At 37.0% G+C, this 15,765-nt stretch overlaps 1 protein-coding gene across 1 annotated transcript in view; it reads left to right on the forward strand.

Moving 5' to 3' along the window:
* Nucleotides 1-15,765, forward strand: part of dapk1 (death-associated protein kinase 1) — an 85,392-nt gene that overhangs the window by 39,109 nt on the left and 30,518 nt on the right. The window contains exons 9-17 of the mRNA XM_077231535.1: nt 1,372-1,417; nt 1,511-1,600; nt 1,951-2,043; nt 5,753-5,872; nt 11,063-11,161; nt 11,531-11,629; nt 12,379-12,477; nt 14,020-14,217; nt 14,346-14,543. Of these exons, the coding sequence (XP_077087650.1) occupies nt 1,372-1,417; nt 1,511-1,600; nt 1,951-2,043; nt 5,753-5,872; nt 11,063-11,161; nt 11,531-11,629; nt 12,379-12,477; nt 14,020-14,217; nt 14,346-14,543 (1,042 nt within the window). The remainder of the gene's footprint in view (nt 1-1,371; nt 1,418-1,510; nt 1,601-1,950; nt 2,044-5,752; nt 5,873-11,062; nt 11,162-11,530; nt 11,630-12,378; nt 12,478-14,019; nt 14,218-14,345; nt 14,544-15,765) is intronic.

The raw sequence follows: 15,765 nt of genomic DNA on the forward strand, positions 1-15,765 counted from the left end.
GGCCTTTTTTTTCATTAAGCAATTTTATTTTATTTACTTGCGTAATTAATCACATCTAACATTAAAGTTTTTAATATATTTTTTAGAAACAACATAAAGTAAATTTCAAATATTTTATCTAACAGGTAGAAAATATACAGAAGTTGAGGTTATCCAGCACTACATTTTTCACTGTATAAATTATAAATTAATTATATATTACTCCTAATTAAAGCTACACAAGTTATTCAGTCAAGAGCAGTGGGTGATTTGCTCTTTTTTGTTTGTTCTTTGATTAACATTAATGACAGACAACAGCAGGTTTATTAGGCTGCTGCCACTTTAAGACCTGCCGCACATGACGCAGATCTGACACGTCCTATTTTCTCACAAATCGTGGCGTTCATTTATGACTTCATTTAACTCATTTAAGGCCGTGCTTGCGAGGAAACTCGACAAAACTGACATTTTTAGCATAATTTTGTGTGTTTTTGTCCACTGAAGCGTGAAAGAGAACTCAGTGCAGTAATGGCGCGTTGTCTGAAGAAGCTTTCTGTGCGCATGAGTCGTGTGTGTGTGTCACCGTTCTCTTTTGTGTTTAGTCATGCTTGAACGCTTTAAAAGTATTTACATGATTAAGAGTGTGATCATATAATGTAACGTTAGCCTAAGGACAACGGCAAAAAACGGATGCTTAAATATTACGAATATTAAATATTAAATACGAATTAAACTGAATTTATATATTTCGTTTTGAGAAATATTAATAATAATTAACAGTTTGTAAATTGACTGGCTATGCTGTCTGAATCAGGGAAAACTGCAAAGACCATTCACCACAAATCATACTAACTGAGGATGCGGGTTGTCAAACAGGAACAGGTGCGTTGCACAAGACATTAGCAGTAATTCCTGTTAATGTGGTTCCATATTTGTCTACTAAATTGCATATCTGCCTGTTGATTGCTCTCATTTCATTTTTATTTGCGCTGTGGACTGACCTCATTCACCTCAGATTTTTTTAAAGAGAACTAAAACTAGTTCTGTGGAAGTTATCTCAGTACTTCACTAAAATGCGTCTTTCATAGCATAGATACTGCTTAGGTCTAAACATTGTCACGAAAGCTGATATGCAACATTCCAGAGCCCAATCCCACAATTCTATCTGTGTGCACATTGCAATAACCATCTTTTAATTTGTATATTGAATGCCTCTTCGTTTCTTCTAAAGGTTGTCCTTTATTTACTTTTTCGTGAGAGCTTATTTTTTAAGTTAAATGTTGGAAAGTATCACAATTTAGAGAGATCTGCAGACTCTCTGCCTATGTTTATTACATATAATAAAATAAAAAAATTATATCATAAGTGAAAATAAAATGTTCATGTTTACAGAAAAAGAATGACAATCCTGGACAGTCTTCAACATCCCTGGATCAAGGTTTGTCCAACAACCACTACATATGAAGCACTTAATCAAACACATTTTATTACCTTAACGTTTGGTTTAATGCATCAATGTCTTTTTTTTAAGCCAAAGGACACGCAGCAGGCACTGAGTCGTAAGGAATCAGCTGTGAATATGGAGAAATTTAAGAAGTTTGCTGCCAGAAGAAAGTGGAAGGTGCTTTTTTTTCATATTTTTTTTAACCATTTTCTGCTATGAAACATTTAACTATTTGACACAAAGCATGATCTGTGATCTGGCCTCAGTCAGCATTATGTGCCACACCAACAAGTCACACTATTTCCACACAAACTCTTGGCTATGAAACAAAAGCATGCACATGCCCTCATACGCTGAATTAAGCTTATGTCAAAAAGCACATAATAGTTACTAAAAATGTCATTTAATCTTTTCGAGAAGAGTTCTAAGTGCTGTTTGATGCTTAGCCTGTTCTACAGAAGGTGTCACAAATATCATCTTCATATCATCATTTACTATGGTTTGTTTGTTTTATCTTTCTTCCTCAGCAATCGGTGCGTCTCATCTCTCTGTGTAACCGGCTCTCCCGCTCCTTCCTGTCTAGGAGCAACATGAGTGTAGCACGCAGTGATGACACACTGGTAAGAGCTCACAGTTAAAGTCACCTTTCAAGAAGTTTATTAAAAAAACTTTTATTTAGGATTTGTGAACACAAGAAGATTAACTTTTTTTATTTTAAATTTGTGTATTGAAAAAAAAACCACACACACTCTTACGGCTGTCACTTTACGTTCGAAAATCGATTGCACAATCGATTGGATCAACCAACACAAGTTTCGAAAACGAAAATAGGGAATCGATTTTAACTGCCTTTTTTTTTTTTTTTACCAAAAATGTGTTTTAGTGTGACAGATCAATACAGTGCACAGAACATGTAGGATGTTGGGAAATAACAATGTCTTTTCTGTTAACCAAATGCTTTTTAATATTCGCTATTACTTCAGTGCAAGTGAACAAGCGCGTTGTTACCGTTATTTGTTGCTTAGTGACGTGTGTGTTTTCAAGCAAGCCAGAAATGCGCAGATTCTGCGCAATACGCTGTATTTAATATATCATGAGGACTCACGAGTTGCGTATTTGCGCTAAATCCACGCAGATTTGGCTTACACGAACTTCCCCAGCAAAGTGAGTAAACATAGAAACACGCAAAATTGGCTCGTGATATGACAGCGTTACCCGCCAAAGTTCATTTTTATCCGAATTTGGCGTGTGTCCATTTCAATCCTTGAATGCTGCACTCCTGTTTGTCACCTTGCAAAAAACTTCACGCCAATAAATCATCAGAAATATTGCTGACTTGTGCGCGTCTCAAGCGCCCTCCTTACGTTCGTCCTAATGCCTGTTAGTTGTCCGTGGATTTGTCAATATTTGCTGTTGAAAATGGAAACGTCTTTAGACATGGAAAAATCGATTTTACAATCGATTCAATGAACACATATGTCTCAAAAATCGAACAGGATTTTTTCACAAAAGTGACAGCCCTACACACTCTAAGTTCAAGTTCATACACACCTCCAAAAAACAACATAAAACAGCAGCAGGAAGTGGCAAAAAGTGCAACAAAAGGCCTAAAAAGACACATGATCAGCCTGGCAACAGCAGAGGAACCCCTGTATCCCTGAGGTCTGGACTGGTCTGGATTTATGGGATGAAACAGCTCTAATGAGCTCCGTCAGCTTCCCACACACCAAGAATAGAGGCACACACACACACACACAAAACTGACTTGGACATAATGAAATACTTGAATATCTGAAGGTTGTAATTGTGTTTTACAGGTTTTATTTAACACATTAATGCACATGACTGCTAATTGCTGTGAACGCTTATATTGAAGCTTGCCATAAAGTCAGATGACTCAGCCAAACTAATATGAGCACATTCATCGACACCCGTACGGTCATGTGAGGTTTTGCATGATCTTTCTACTGTCCAGATATTTGCTTAGTGATGTGTGATAAGCCTGAAGAGCGAAGTGTAATTGCTCTTGTGTTACATACATTATCTAAAGTTTACAGCTTACTATCTCTCTCTTCCCCTGCTTTGTACACGTCACACATCTGTTAAACTGCTATAAAATAAATGCATTTTTCACCTTCACCTAAAATAATCTTATAAATATAATATCTATATATTACAATATTGCAGGCATTATAGTAATATAATAACCATAAGAAAAATTTCAAACTTTATAGTGCATTCAAAATATGTGATAAATGTTGGGTTTCTTTGAGAACAGGAAATGGGGTTTCATACAGCAATAACCAAGACGTCACGTCCTTTATCATTCTAATAATCCATCTATACACTAAAGAAATTAATGCATTTATTGAGCAAGGATACATTAAAAATGTTTCGAAAGTGACAGTAAAGACTTCTATAATGTTACAAGTATTTCTATTTGAAAAAAAGCTGCCCTTTTGAACTTTCTATTCTTCAAACAATCCTGAAAAAAAAAACGTATCATGGTTTCCACAAAAATATTAAGCAGCATAACTGGTTTCAACATTGATAATAAACATACATTGAGCACATAAGCTGCATATTTTATGATTACTGAAGGATCATGTGACACTAAAGACTGGAGTAATTGCTGTTGGAAATCCAGCTTACAGAAATAAATAACATTTTAAAATAGAGAAAAAGTTATTTTAATTATATTAATATTTTACAATATCACTGTTTTCACTGTATTTTTGATCAAATAAATGCGGCTTAGCTTAGAGTTATTTCAAAGTCATTTCGAACAGAAGTGTATGATTTTAATGTGTATGTTCATGGCTGGTACTTAGTTATTACCCAGTTATTGTAATTACTATAATAAGTACGTAGTATGTTTATGTGGAACGGGACTGTAAAATAAAGTGGCTATCACCCAGTACCTTGTCAAATATTGTAAAGTGCATGGCATTATCATGTGATACCACGGTGCCACAGGTTTTTGGGGGTTTTTTTTAGAAAGAGGTCAATTTACACCAAAATTCATGAACACAGAAATTACCTAAAGGTCACATAAAATGACACAAAATATCTTAGAAGTAATTTTTTTTTACAACCCAGGAGTGACTTTAGCATCACTCCCTTTAGCAGCCTCTGGCTGTTTGTAGAGTGTGTTCGAGCGTGCGCTTTTTTTGTAATTGGATACACTCGTCTTGTATGAGATGTGCATGTGTGTCTATCTGGGTGTTATTCCAGTACACTCCTTCACTAAACACAAGCCTCTTTCTGCCCCTCACGGCCAGTCCAGTTTCCCTCTAGCCGTGTGTTTGAGTCTTCTGACACACACGTCGGTTTGGAGGTGGTTGGGTCACACAGCACACTAAACAGCCGTCGAGCAGTGAAGAGAAAGCACTGTCTGTGCGCCGCCCCTCGTCTGCAGTATTCAATAGGATTAGGACTTCACGCTGTGTATTTGCTGATAAGACCAACCGTAGTACTACTGAGCGTAAAAGGATTTGCTCAAAGTGTGACTGTCAAAGGAGGCTTGCTGTTGTTTTGCTTCCAAAGCTTATTGTATGATAGCGTAAATACTGTCAAGTTGGCAGTTTTTCATCTGAAGTTGAGCTCATCATTTATTTGAATTCAAGTCAGTGCTGTGAAAAAAAATGTTGGAACTCTGGAGCTCACATGGGTGATACAGGTTTGAGTTTGGCTTGCAACATGTCCTGATTTTTGGAAGTATATTAATTTCAAAAGTCTTCACTATATCTGTGCACTAAAAATCCCAAATCTATACACAAATGAAAAATTGTAATATATTAAAAATACGATTTTATAAAATTTTTGAAAGAAATCTCTTATGCTCAACAAGGCTGCATTTATTTGATAAAAAATACAGTAATGACAGTAATAACTGTAATATTAATGCAATTTAAAATAACAATTTTCTATTTTAACATATTTTAAAATGTAATTTATTCATGTGATGCAGGAATGTTGAAACCAGTTCTGCTGCTTAATAGTTTTGTGGAAACTGTGGTACATTTTTTCAGGATTTCTTGATGAATGGAAAGTTTAAAAAAAGCATTTGAAATAGAAATCCTTTTGCCACAATGTATAAGTCCTTACTGTCACTTTTGATAAATGTAATGCATCCTTGCTGAATAAAACTATTAGGCTAATTTCTTTAAAAAACAACAACGTTTGAACAGTAGTGTATTATTCTGTAATATGTCATATGTGCTTGTAGTATGTGTTTTGGTCTGTTATCATTGTTATATTGTTTTTGTTTATTATATTGTTTTGCATATTGTTTAGATTCAGTAATTCATAGATTTATTTTTTTGGCAGGATGAGGAGGACTCATTTGTCATGAAGGCTATTATCCACGCAATCAACGACGACAATGTTCCAGGTCTGAAACACCTGCTTGGATCCCTGACCAGCTATGATATCAATCAACCTAACAAGGTGAGAGAGACAAAGTGCGTCTTTTAGAGGTGATATGGGCAAGGAAAATGATGGAGAGAGTGACATGCTTATATTTGACTCGGTCTCGGTCCAAGTGATCAGTAGCCAACCTGAGCTTGATTGAGCTGATAACTGTATCAGTGTCACCGTATGCCCATGACGTCTGAGTTTACATTGTCGTTTTTAGCACTGACACTGAGATGTGCGGCATGTGAATGAGAAACAGTAAATGGACCATATCTCATCCCATTTGACTGAGGCTGTGCTTTGCATAGTCACCGTCACAATGGGAATTTTGAATGGAATGAAAGAGGCTTTGGGGTTAATTACCATTATTATGGTAATCATTCCAGACATTTGCAAGGGAACACTGCAATAAAAATTCTTAATCAGTATGTTTTGCCGGTAAAAATATTTAAACATCCTGATGACAAGATCAATTTATTGAGACACATTTTTAATTAAGAATTTTTATTAATAAAAATAAAATATTTTTTATTTAAAAGGTACCCATTATGGTTTTTTACATTTTCAACTTTCTTCAGTGTGTAATGGTGCTTTTTGAGCATGAAAATCACAAAGTCCACTCCAAAGGGAGTTATTCTCTATATCAGTAAGCATTGTTTCTGAACTCCCTGAAATGCTTCAGTTAGTCTGGAGTTTTCTTCCTTGAAACAATATACAAAATTCCTCATGAAATATTCCTCATTTCCTGCCCAAAGCATATGCAAAATAATGGAGCGAGGCCAGGTCGGGTTGCATTTAGTAGCGTGTTGAAACTCACATTATGGCATGCTTGAAGTGGTTGACCATTCAAAAAAACTCTAGTCCTGCTGACCAATCAGAGCACAATGCGCTTTTCGTAAGGAGGGATTTCAATAGCTATGTTTCCATCCAATATTGGAATATCGCATAAACATTTGCGAATAAAGCACCATTTCCATCCATTGAGTCGAAGAGAACAAAATTGTCTCTGCCTGATAGATTTAAGTAGGAGAAGCCACTGTATATAATAATTTTCATATAAATTACTTGCGTATCAGAGCGTGCAGACAAAACACATTATATGTGTTTCCTTGCTTTCTGTTTGGGAACAGTTAAGAGAGTTCTGGGAGGGAATTATACCGAACCACTTGCTCAGGCATTTCAGAACTACCAAAACAGATGCTGTGCACCGAGATCAGTCCACTGGTTAGTCCAGTTATGCCATCCCATCGCAAAGTCACGTCTTCTTTGATGCGCATCAAGAAATGTATTCAGTAAATGTGTTTCCATCGTAGATTATGCGCAAGTTTTATTATTAGATAAAAAAATTACATTACCTGACTTAAACGAGCGCATACGTTTTTCTTATGCACATTTTTTTAAATTTATGCTCATCTTGACGTTTCCATTCAGTGGTTTTTGATGAGATATCCCAAAATGCGCATAAAAATAGGTGGATGTAAATATACCTATTCAGACAGAAACTAAACAGAGCGTTACTGTCAGACTGGGAAGAGAGGTACTGAAACTAATTAAAATATGTGGAAAATTTTTGAACATTCAGGCATTAAAAAACCTATTCTAGTTGACCCCAAAAACAAAATCAAGACTTGTAAAATGGCATAATTTTTTTAATTTTTTTTTTTTTTTTTTTAATTTTTAAAAAATTTGCTTACATTGCTATGTAAGCAAATATCATTTGGGAATTACCCGTCTTTCGAATATCTGGGTATTGTGTTAAAAGGTGCTCCACGCATTTTAATTATCATTGTTTACAGGCCTCCAAAATACTCTCCAGCTTTTGATGAGAACTTAACAGAACTGTTATCAACAATTTCCTCAGAGTTTGACTGCTTTGCCATTGCTGGAGATTTTAACATTCACATAGATAATGCAGAAAACAATATGGCAAAAGAAATCAAAACTGTTTTAAAAACTTTTGATCTGACTCAGCATGTACATGGACCCACACATAATCGTGGACACACTCTAGATTTACTTATCAGTAAGGGTCTAAACATTTCATCAATTGTTATTAAGGATGTAGCACTGTCTGATCATTTTTGTATTTTCTTTGATATATTGATCTCTCCTGCCATTGAAGCTAGATCTGTGTCTGTCAAGAAAAGATGCTTAAATGAGAACACTAGTGTACTATTTATGAAGGCTATATCTTTAACACCAAGCATATCTGCTGACTCTGTTGATTTTCTCCTTGATTCTTTTAACTCAAAAGTTAAGAGTGTAATTGATGATATTGCTCCTGTGAAAGTCAGGAAGAAGAGTGACAGACAAAAAGCACCTTGGAGAAACTCAACAGCAGTGCAAAATATGAAAAGACAATGCAGAAAAGCAGAGCGCATGTGGCGGAAGACAAAACTTGTAGTCCATTATAACATCTACAAAGACAGCATCCATGCTTTCAATAAGGAACTAAGCAAAGCTAGACAGACTTTCTTCTCGAATATTATAAACAGCAATAAAAACAACACACGCACTCTTTTTGCTACTGTAGAGAGACTGACAAACCCCCCAAGCCAGATTCCCAGTGAAATGCTCTCAGTGAGAAAGTGCAGTGAGTTTGCTTCTTTCTTCTCTGAGAAAATCAATAATAACAGAAAGGTGATCAGCTCATCCTTGAGTTGCGCTGGGGTCAGGCAGATCAGACAACAGCCTGAGAAAGTAGTCACTATGTCTGATTTCGAAGAAATTGATGGCAAAAATTTTGGAAGAAACCGTACAGCACCTAAAAACATCAACCTGCGCCCTTGACGCACTTCCCACATCTTTTTTCAAAAATGTGTTACACAGCTTAGAAGCAGATCTCCTAGAAGTGGTAAATGCCTCACTTCTCTCTGGGAGTTTTCCGACCTCCCTGAAAACTGCTGTTGTCAAGCCCCTCCTGAAAAAGAGCAATCTGGATAAGACCATATTAAACAACTATAGACCGATCTCAAATCTTCCTTTCATAGGCAAGATCATTGAAAAAGTTGTTCAATCAGCTGAACAAATTCTTAAGCTCGAATGGATACTTTGACCATTTTCAATCTGGTTTCCGACCGCACCACAGTACAGAGGCCGCGCTCATAAAGATAATAAATGATATTCGCTTAAATACTGATACAGGCAAATTATCAGTGCTGGTACTACTCGACCTCAGTGCTGCATTTGACACTGTCGATCACAAAATACTTCTTGACAGGCTGGAAAACTGGGTCGGGCTTTCTGGGATAGTCCTAAAATGGTTCAGGTCATACTTAGGAGGCAGAGGTTATTATGTGAGTATAGGAGACCATAAGTCTGAGTGGACATCCATGACATGCGGAGTCCCTCAAGGCTCAATTCTTGCGCCACTCCTATTCAACCTGTACATGCTCCCAATGAGCCAAATAATGAGAAAGAACCAAATCGCTTACCATAGCTATGCAGACGACACACAGCTCTACTTATCCCTATCGCCTAACGATTACAGCCCCATTGACTCCCTTTGCCAATGCATTGATGAAGTAAACAATTGGATGTGCCAAAACTTTCTTCAGTTAAACAAAGACAAAACTGAAGTCATTGCGTTTGGAAACAAAGATGAAGTTCTCAAGGTGAACGCATACCTTCAGTCTAGGGGTCAAACAACTAAAAATCAAGTCAGGAATCTGGGTGTGTCTCTAGAGTCAGACCTTAGTTTCAGTAGTCATGTCAAAGCAATAACTAAATCAGCATACTATCACCTGAAAAATATTGCAAAAATTAGATGCTTTGTTTCCAGTCAAGACTTAGAAAAACGTGTGCATGCTTTCATCACCAGTAGGGTGGATTATTGTAATGGACTTCTCACTGGCCTTCCCAAAAAGACCATAAGACAGTTGCAGCTCATACAGAACGCTGCTGCTAGGATTCTGAGCAGAACCTGAAAATATGAACACATCACACCAGTCCTCAGGTCTTTACACTGGCTGCCAGTTACATTTAGGATTGATTTTAAAGTATTATTACTGGTATATAAATCATTCAATGGCCTAGGACCTCAATACATTGCAGATATGCTCACTGAATATAAACCCAACAGATCACTCAGATCATTAGGATCACATCGGCTAGAAATACCAAGGGTTCACTCTAAGCATGGCGAGTCTGCTTTTAGCTACTATGCCAGCCGCAGCTGGAACCAGCTTCCAGAAGAGATCAGATGTGCTCCTACAGTAGTCACATTCAAATCCAGACTCAAAACACATCTGTTTAGCTGTGCATTTACTGAATGAGCACTGTGCCACTGTTCGTCCGACTGTTTGCACTGTATTTTATTTTATGTTTTAATTATTCTGATTTCATTTGATTATTTCTGTATTTTATCTTTTATTCTAAACTGTTTTAATTATTCTGATTTCTTTTGATTATTTTAATTTCTTCTATGTAAAGCACTTTGAATTACCATTGTGTATGAAATGTGCTATATAAATAAACTTGCCTTGCCTTGCCTTGCCTTGCCTTGCCATAATAGTGCTCTCTAGCAAGATGTGTTTTCAGGCAGACTATCTTGAGTTGAGATAAGATTATTTGTCATACCGCTGTGGTAAATTAGTGTTTTAAGTTTAAATTCAACTAAATTTAATGAGACTTATGCTGAAACAAGAAGAGGAAAAAACAATGGTGTAATTTTGCTTTGCGTCGCAAGTAAACAGAAAACCAGACAAAAATTCAGATTAAGACTTTATTTTTTCAGCGAGTGTAAATGTGTGTGTGTGTTGATGAGACAGGTTGTGTGTTTGTGTAGAAGGAGGGAATAAAGCCGAGGTTGACGACCCTGTAATCTGCTCACTGATGTGAAGAGACAACCGTGCTTTTAATTGCATTGGTCAGAGCCGTCCAGCTCTGCCTGTGTTTATATATGCACAGTGAGAATTATTCCCATGACTCTCATGCATTTATTCATTCAGAGTTTATCACCAGTCTAGAGAAACAATTTCAGTCTCGCGCCCGCAAGAATATTTTACCAACCACTGCGATCGCTCTTTGCCAATTAAGACTGCTGTGCGAACAATAGAAAATGAATCAGGCTAATTTGAATTGCCATGTTCATACTGCCTCCGAATGATAGGCTTAATTAAAGCTGCTTTCGAAAGCTTGAAGGAGCTATTAGTGCTTTGTTATATTCTATACAATGATTCCTGTTTGTGTTTGTGTGTGTGTTTTTGTTTGCGCACATTTCAGCACGGAACCCCTCCGCTCCTGATCGCCGCAGGCTGTGGAAACGTCCAGATCATTGATGTGCTAATGAAAAAAGGGGCGGAGATTCAAGCCTTTGATAAGGTGTCGTACTTCATTCTCCCATTCAATTCTTGTACAAGAAAAATTTAAAATAATGTACTCTAACTTTGAAATATTTGGGGTTAAATAGGTTTTGGTGCTCACTTTGATCATTTTAATGTCCTTGCTGAATAAAAGTTTGAATTTCAGTAAAAAATAAAATAAATCAATAAGTTGCAACTACACCACACTTTTGAAAGGTAGTATACATGTCAGACAAAATGCTCCAGAAATATTGAATAGTACCGGAGATATGCTTTACCAGTAGTTTTAACAGAGTTTCAATGGTAAATATGGACATGTAAGACACCAAATATGCAAAACGGCTGCAAATGCAGACAATTATGCTCAACATGCCGTTCTTTTCCTCAGACTGGAGCCAACGCTATCTACTACGCTGCCCGACATGGCCATGTGGGGACCTTGAGATTCTTGCATGAAAAGAAGTGCCCTCTGGACATCCAAGATAAGGTGCTTCTATCTCTCTCAGACACACACACACACACACACACACAAAGACACACACTCAACAATCACAAAACCACGGAGAGGATAGATGCGATTTTTCCCATCCGGAACCTTTTCTCCAGAAAACCTTTCCTACTGAGTTCACACGCCTCTATTTCCCATTGGTAATTTGCAGTTGCTATGGTTACCCGCTGGCCTGAGGTTGGCCGTTGTATGAAATAATTGTTGACTGTTTGTTGACTGCCTCACAAGTCAGTGAAGTGTGCTCAGTCAAGCTAAATCACGGGGTAAAGTGTTGTTGAGTTTTTTCGGGAGTGCCATACAGAATCACACTTGGAGTGTCCGCAGCTTCATTACGGGTGTAAATTGGGTTCTTAAAACGTCCGCCTCAGCCTAAACCGTTGCTAGGAGGAGCACTGCACTCAGATCTGGTGCAAAGCTGATTTAGGACTGGCTTTGGCAATTCTCTGCACCCAAGGATCTCCCTTAAACTGGTCACGTTCTGTTTACGCAGGCTTTTCGGTCGCTTTGACCCTTCTTTGGCATGAGGGACAAACATTAATGAAGTTCATAGCATCTTACCGTCTTGTTCAGCACTTTTTATTTTTTCCCTGATGTACATTTCATTGCATTTTTTGTGTTCATATCATCAAAGTGTAATCACATTAATAAAATGCCTGCTCATCACTGAATTACAGGCAGACGTCAGCATGTAATTCGTAATGTGAGTAATGCTTGACATTCTGTTCTAGTCCGGAGAAACGGCTCTGCATGTGGCAGCTCGCTATGGTAACGTGGATGTAGTCCAATACCTTTGCAGCATCCATGCCAACCCTGACCTACTGGACCGGGTATGTGTCATACACACACTACACTACACTCTACACTGATCTGAACAATGAACAGCCCAAGCCATGGTAGACTAATATGACATGTGAATGTAGCATCACGCAAAAAAAAACACATTTCATTTAGCATTGTACAAATGTGATATTTACAGCCATCTGATTTAATAAATGACCGATAAAGGGGTGGTTACAGAGATAATACGAACGAGTAGTGTTAGATTGGTCATGTGATCTCAGTTTTTTTCATCAGTCATGGAGATGTCTGCCCCCATCAGGCAGTCTGCTCCATGTAAAATAAAACCGCTTTTATTAGACTGCTGATATGACTGGACTCTCATTTGAGCCCACATGATTTTCAAAAGTACTATTTTATGTACTTTTTTATGGAGAAATTGAGTGCATATTTTCTTTTTCTTTTTACATTTAAAGTATTACTTGGAAAATAATTAAGAATTCAAGTAGTTTTTAATATAGACTACAATTTATAATTTTTTAAGAAGCAATGATGCATTACATTTATCAAAACTTACAGTAAAGATGTTAAAAATGTTTTTTAAAATGATTTTTATTTCAAAATAAATGCTGTTCTTTCGAACTTCCTATTTATCAAAAATAATGCTAAAAATGTTTTTCACAAAAATATTAAGCAGCACAACTGTTTTCAACACTGATAATGTCAATGTCTATGAACATTCATAATAATAAAACATTTTCTTAAGCATCAAATCAGCATATCAGAATGATTTCTGAAGGATCATGTGACACTGAAGACTAGAGGAATGATGCTCAAAATTACAGGAATAAATCACAATATGTTAAAATAGAAAACATATTCACAATATTATAATATTTCACAATATTACTGCTTTTACTGTATTTTGATCATATAAATGCAGCCTTGATGAGCATAAGAGACTTATGACTTTATCAAAAACTAATCATGTCCGTGGCTCACTTCATTTGTTCAGCACTGTGAGCTCACAGCAGTAACTTTAATAGGCACAGTCTCTTGTGTGTTTGGAAATATTGCTTCCATTGACTAACAGGCAAAATAAAAAATAGTCACTATAAAAAAACTTGCTGTACCTCAAATTAACGAGCCTGAAGCACCACTTCAGAGAAATGCAATAAAGTTAATCGTTTTAAGATGATGTGTGTGCAAGTTCAATTATTAGACTAACGATAAGCAATGTGCACGACTAAATTATTTAATAGTATTACAGATTCATTTTAGAGTGGTTGCTTTTACCATTATCAACATTTTATGCCACTTTTTCATCCCGCCCATTTACTATAATATCCTGCTCTGTTGAAGTAAACCAATATTCACATGCCATCCCGGGAGGCAGACACAGCCACGTATTGTATATTTAAAAATTGTTACATTCATTGGAGGTGTCAGCCAGGCTTGCAGGCTAATTAAGAGCAATTCGTCATGTGAAATGGCCTTGACACAGACTAATGTTGTTTTGTTAGCTCCGTGTGTTCAAGGTTATTCATGAGCTCTTGGTCGGAATGCCAAAGACTGTTTTCATGCCTCCACAGGAGCAGGAGACACCTCTTCACTGTGCAGCGTGGCACGGTTACTCTGCGGTGGCCAGAGCCCTGTGCGAGGCTGGCTGTGATGTCAATGCCCGGAACCGTGAGGGTGAGAGCCCGTTACTTACCGCTTCTGCCCGCGGCTTCAAGGACATCGTGGAGTGTCTGCTGGAACATGGGGCAGACATGGACTCTGCTGATAAGGTGAACACAGACACTTACAAAATATTAACCATTAACAACTGCAGTGGTGGGGTCTTTTATGGTTCATGTAAGGTCCAAATAATTATTGACTATCCTTATCATGGTTTGTTTGCATCTATATATTTCAGGACGGTCACATCGCTCTGCATCTGGCGGTGAGGAGATGTCAAATTGAAGTGGTGAAGTGTCTGCTCAGCCATCACTGCTATGTGGACCACCAGGATCGTCACGGAAACACACCCCTTCACATCGCCTGCAAGGACGGCAACCTGCCTGTGGTCACGCACCTCTGTGCTGCTAAAGCCAATTTGGATATTCCTAACAAAGTGAGTTTCAAACTAGGAGGAAGAAAAGCTTCTGTATAACATTCTTTTTTGACCCCCTAATTGTGTTTTAGCCAGTGTTATTTTTGTATTATGTATATACTATTATAGTTTATATATATATATATATATATATATATATATATATATATATATATATATATATATTATACAGGGCTTGACATTAACTTCTTTGCTGTCTAGTCGCTGTGTCTAGTGATTTTCTAAAGTTACTAGCCACTCAGCATTTTCACTGGCCACAATTTTGGCATCGATACCATAAGGAAAAACTATATAGATATTTTTTAAATTATCTCATAATTTGGCAGCTGGTATATTAGGCTACTGTCACTTTAAGACCTGACGCTCGGATGCATTATACTGTTTTATATAGCCAATATACTTGTCTTTATATGTGCGCACTTTGGGTGTGAGCACAAAATTTGCAGGAATGAGTAAAATTATGCTCAATACACGCAATCCCACACCGAAATTCAAGCTCTGTAACACCAACAATATTTATCCAAAGCAATTGAATCGAGTGAGTAAACTCGTCAACTTGCTCTCTGAGAGATTAGAGAGTGATACCGCGCAGCTGGAATTGTGTGTTCTGCGGAAGAGTTTCAGATATTTCACTATTAATATATATCGAAAAATCCATATTTTTGACAACATTACATTGCACTTAGCTTATTATTTCAGATAACTTTATAAAAGAGTCAAGCCCTGTATATCTAGGTCTATCTATGTATATCTATATGTAAATGAGGATAGCAAAATAAAGTAAACTGTGTCATATTATACCCAAAATTCTTAATACAGTGGACTACCAGTAAAATTTATAAAAATTTGGGACCAAAAATTATTCAGACACTTTGACCTGACCATGTTTTGCTTAAGTGTTTTTTCTTTAATTGCTAATGCGACTTTTTTACACCACAGACTGAACAAAATGAAGTATTGCTTGGTAATGGGTTGACCTAAGTTGGTATTGTCTAATTGTTTACTTAAAATTAACAGCTGACAGCTATTCAACCTAATTCTTTTGTGAGACAGTCTAACAGAAGGATAGCCAAAACCAGTGAAATTTGTCCTCTAGACAAAGACAAAGATAATACAGCACATGTACATTCACACTCACTAAAGCTCTCCCTCATCCCGCCTCGCCCGCCCCACCTGTCCCACCGACTCCGTATTGGAAACAAACCATGTATAAAACATGTTG

This window comes from Siphateles boraxobius, unplaced genomic scaffold, assembly GCF_051911475.1.
Source record: "Siphateles boraxobius isolate OS27281-9 unplaced genomic scaffold, OSU_SipBor_1 16, whole genome shotgun sequence".
NCBI classification, from domain to species: Eukaryota; Metazoa; Chordata; class Actinopteri; order Cypriniformes; family Leuciscidae; genus Siphateles; species Siphateles boraxobius.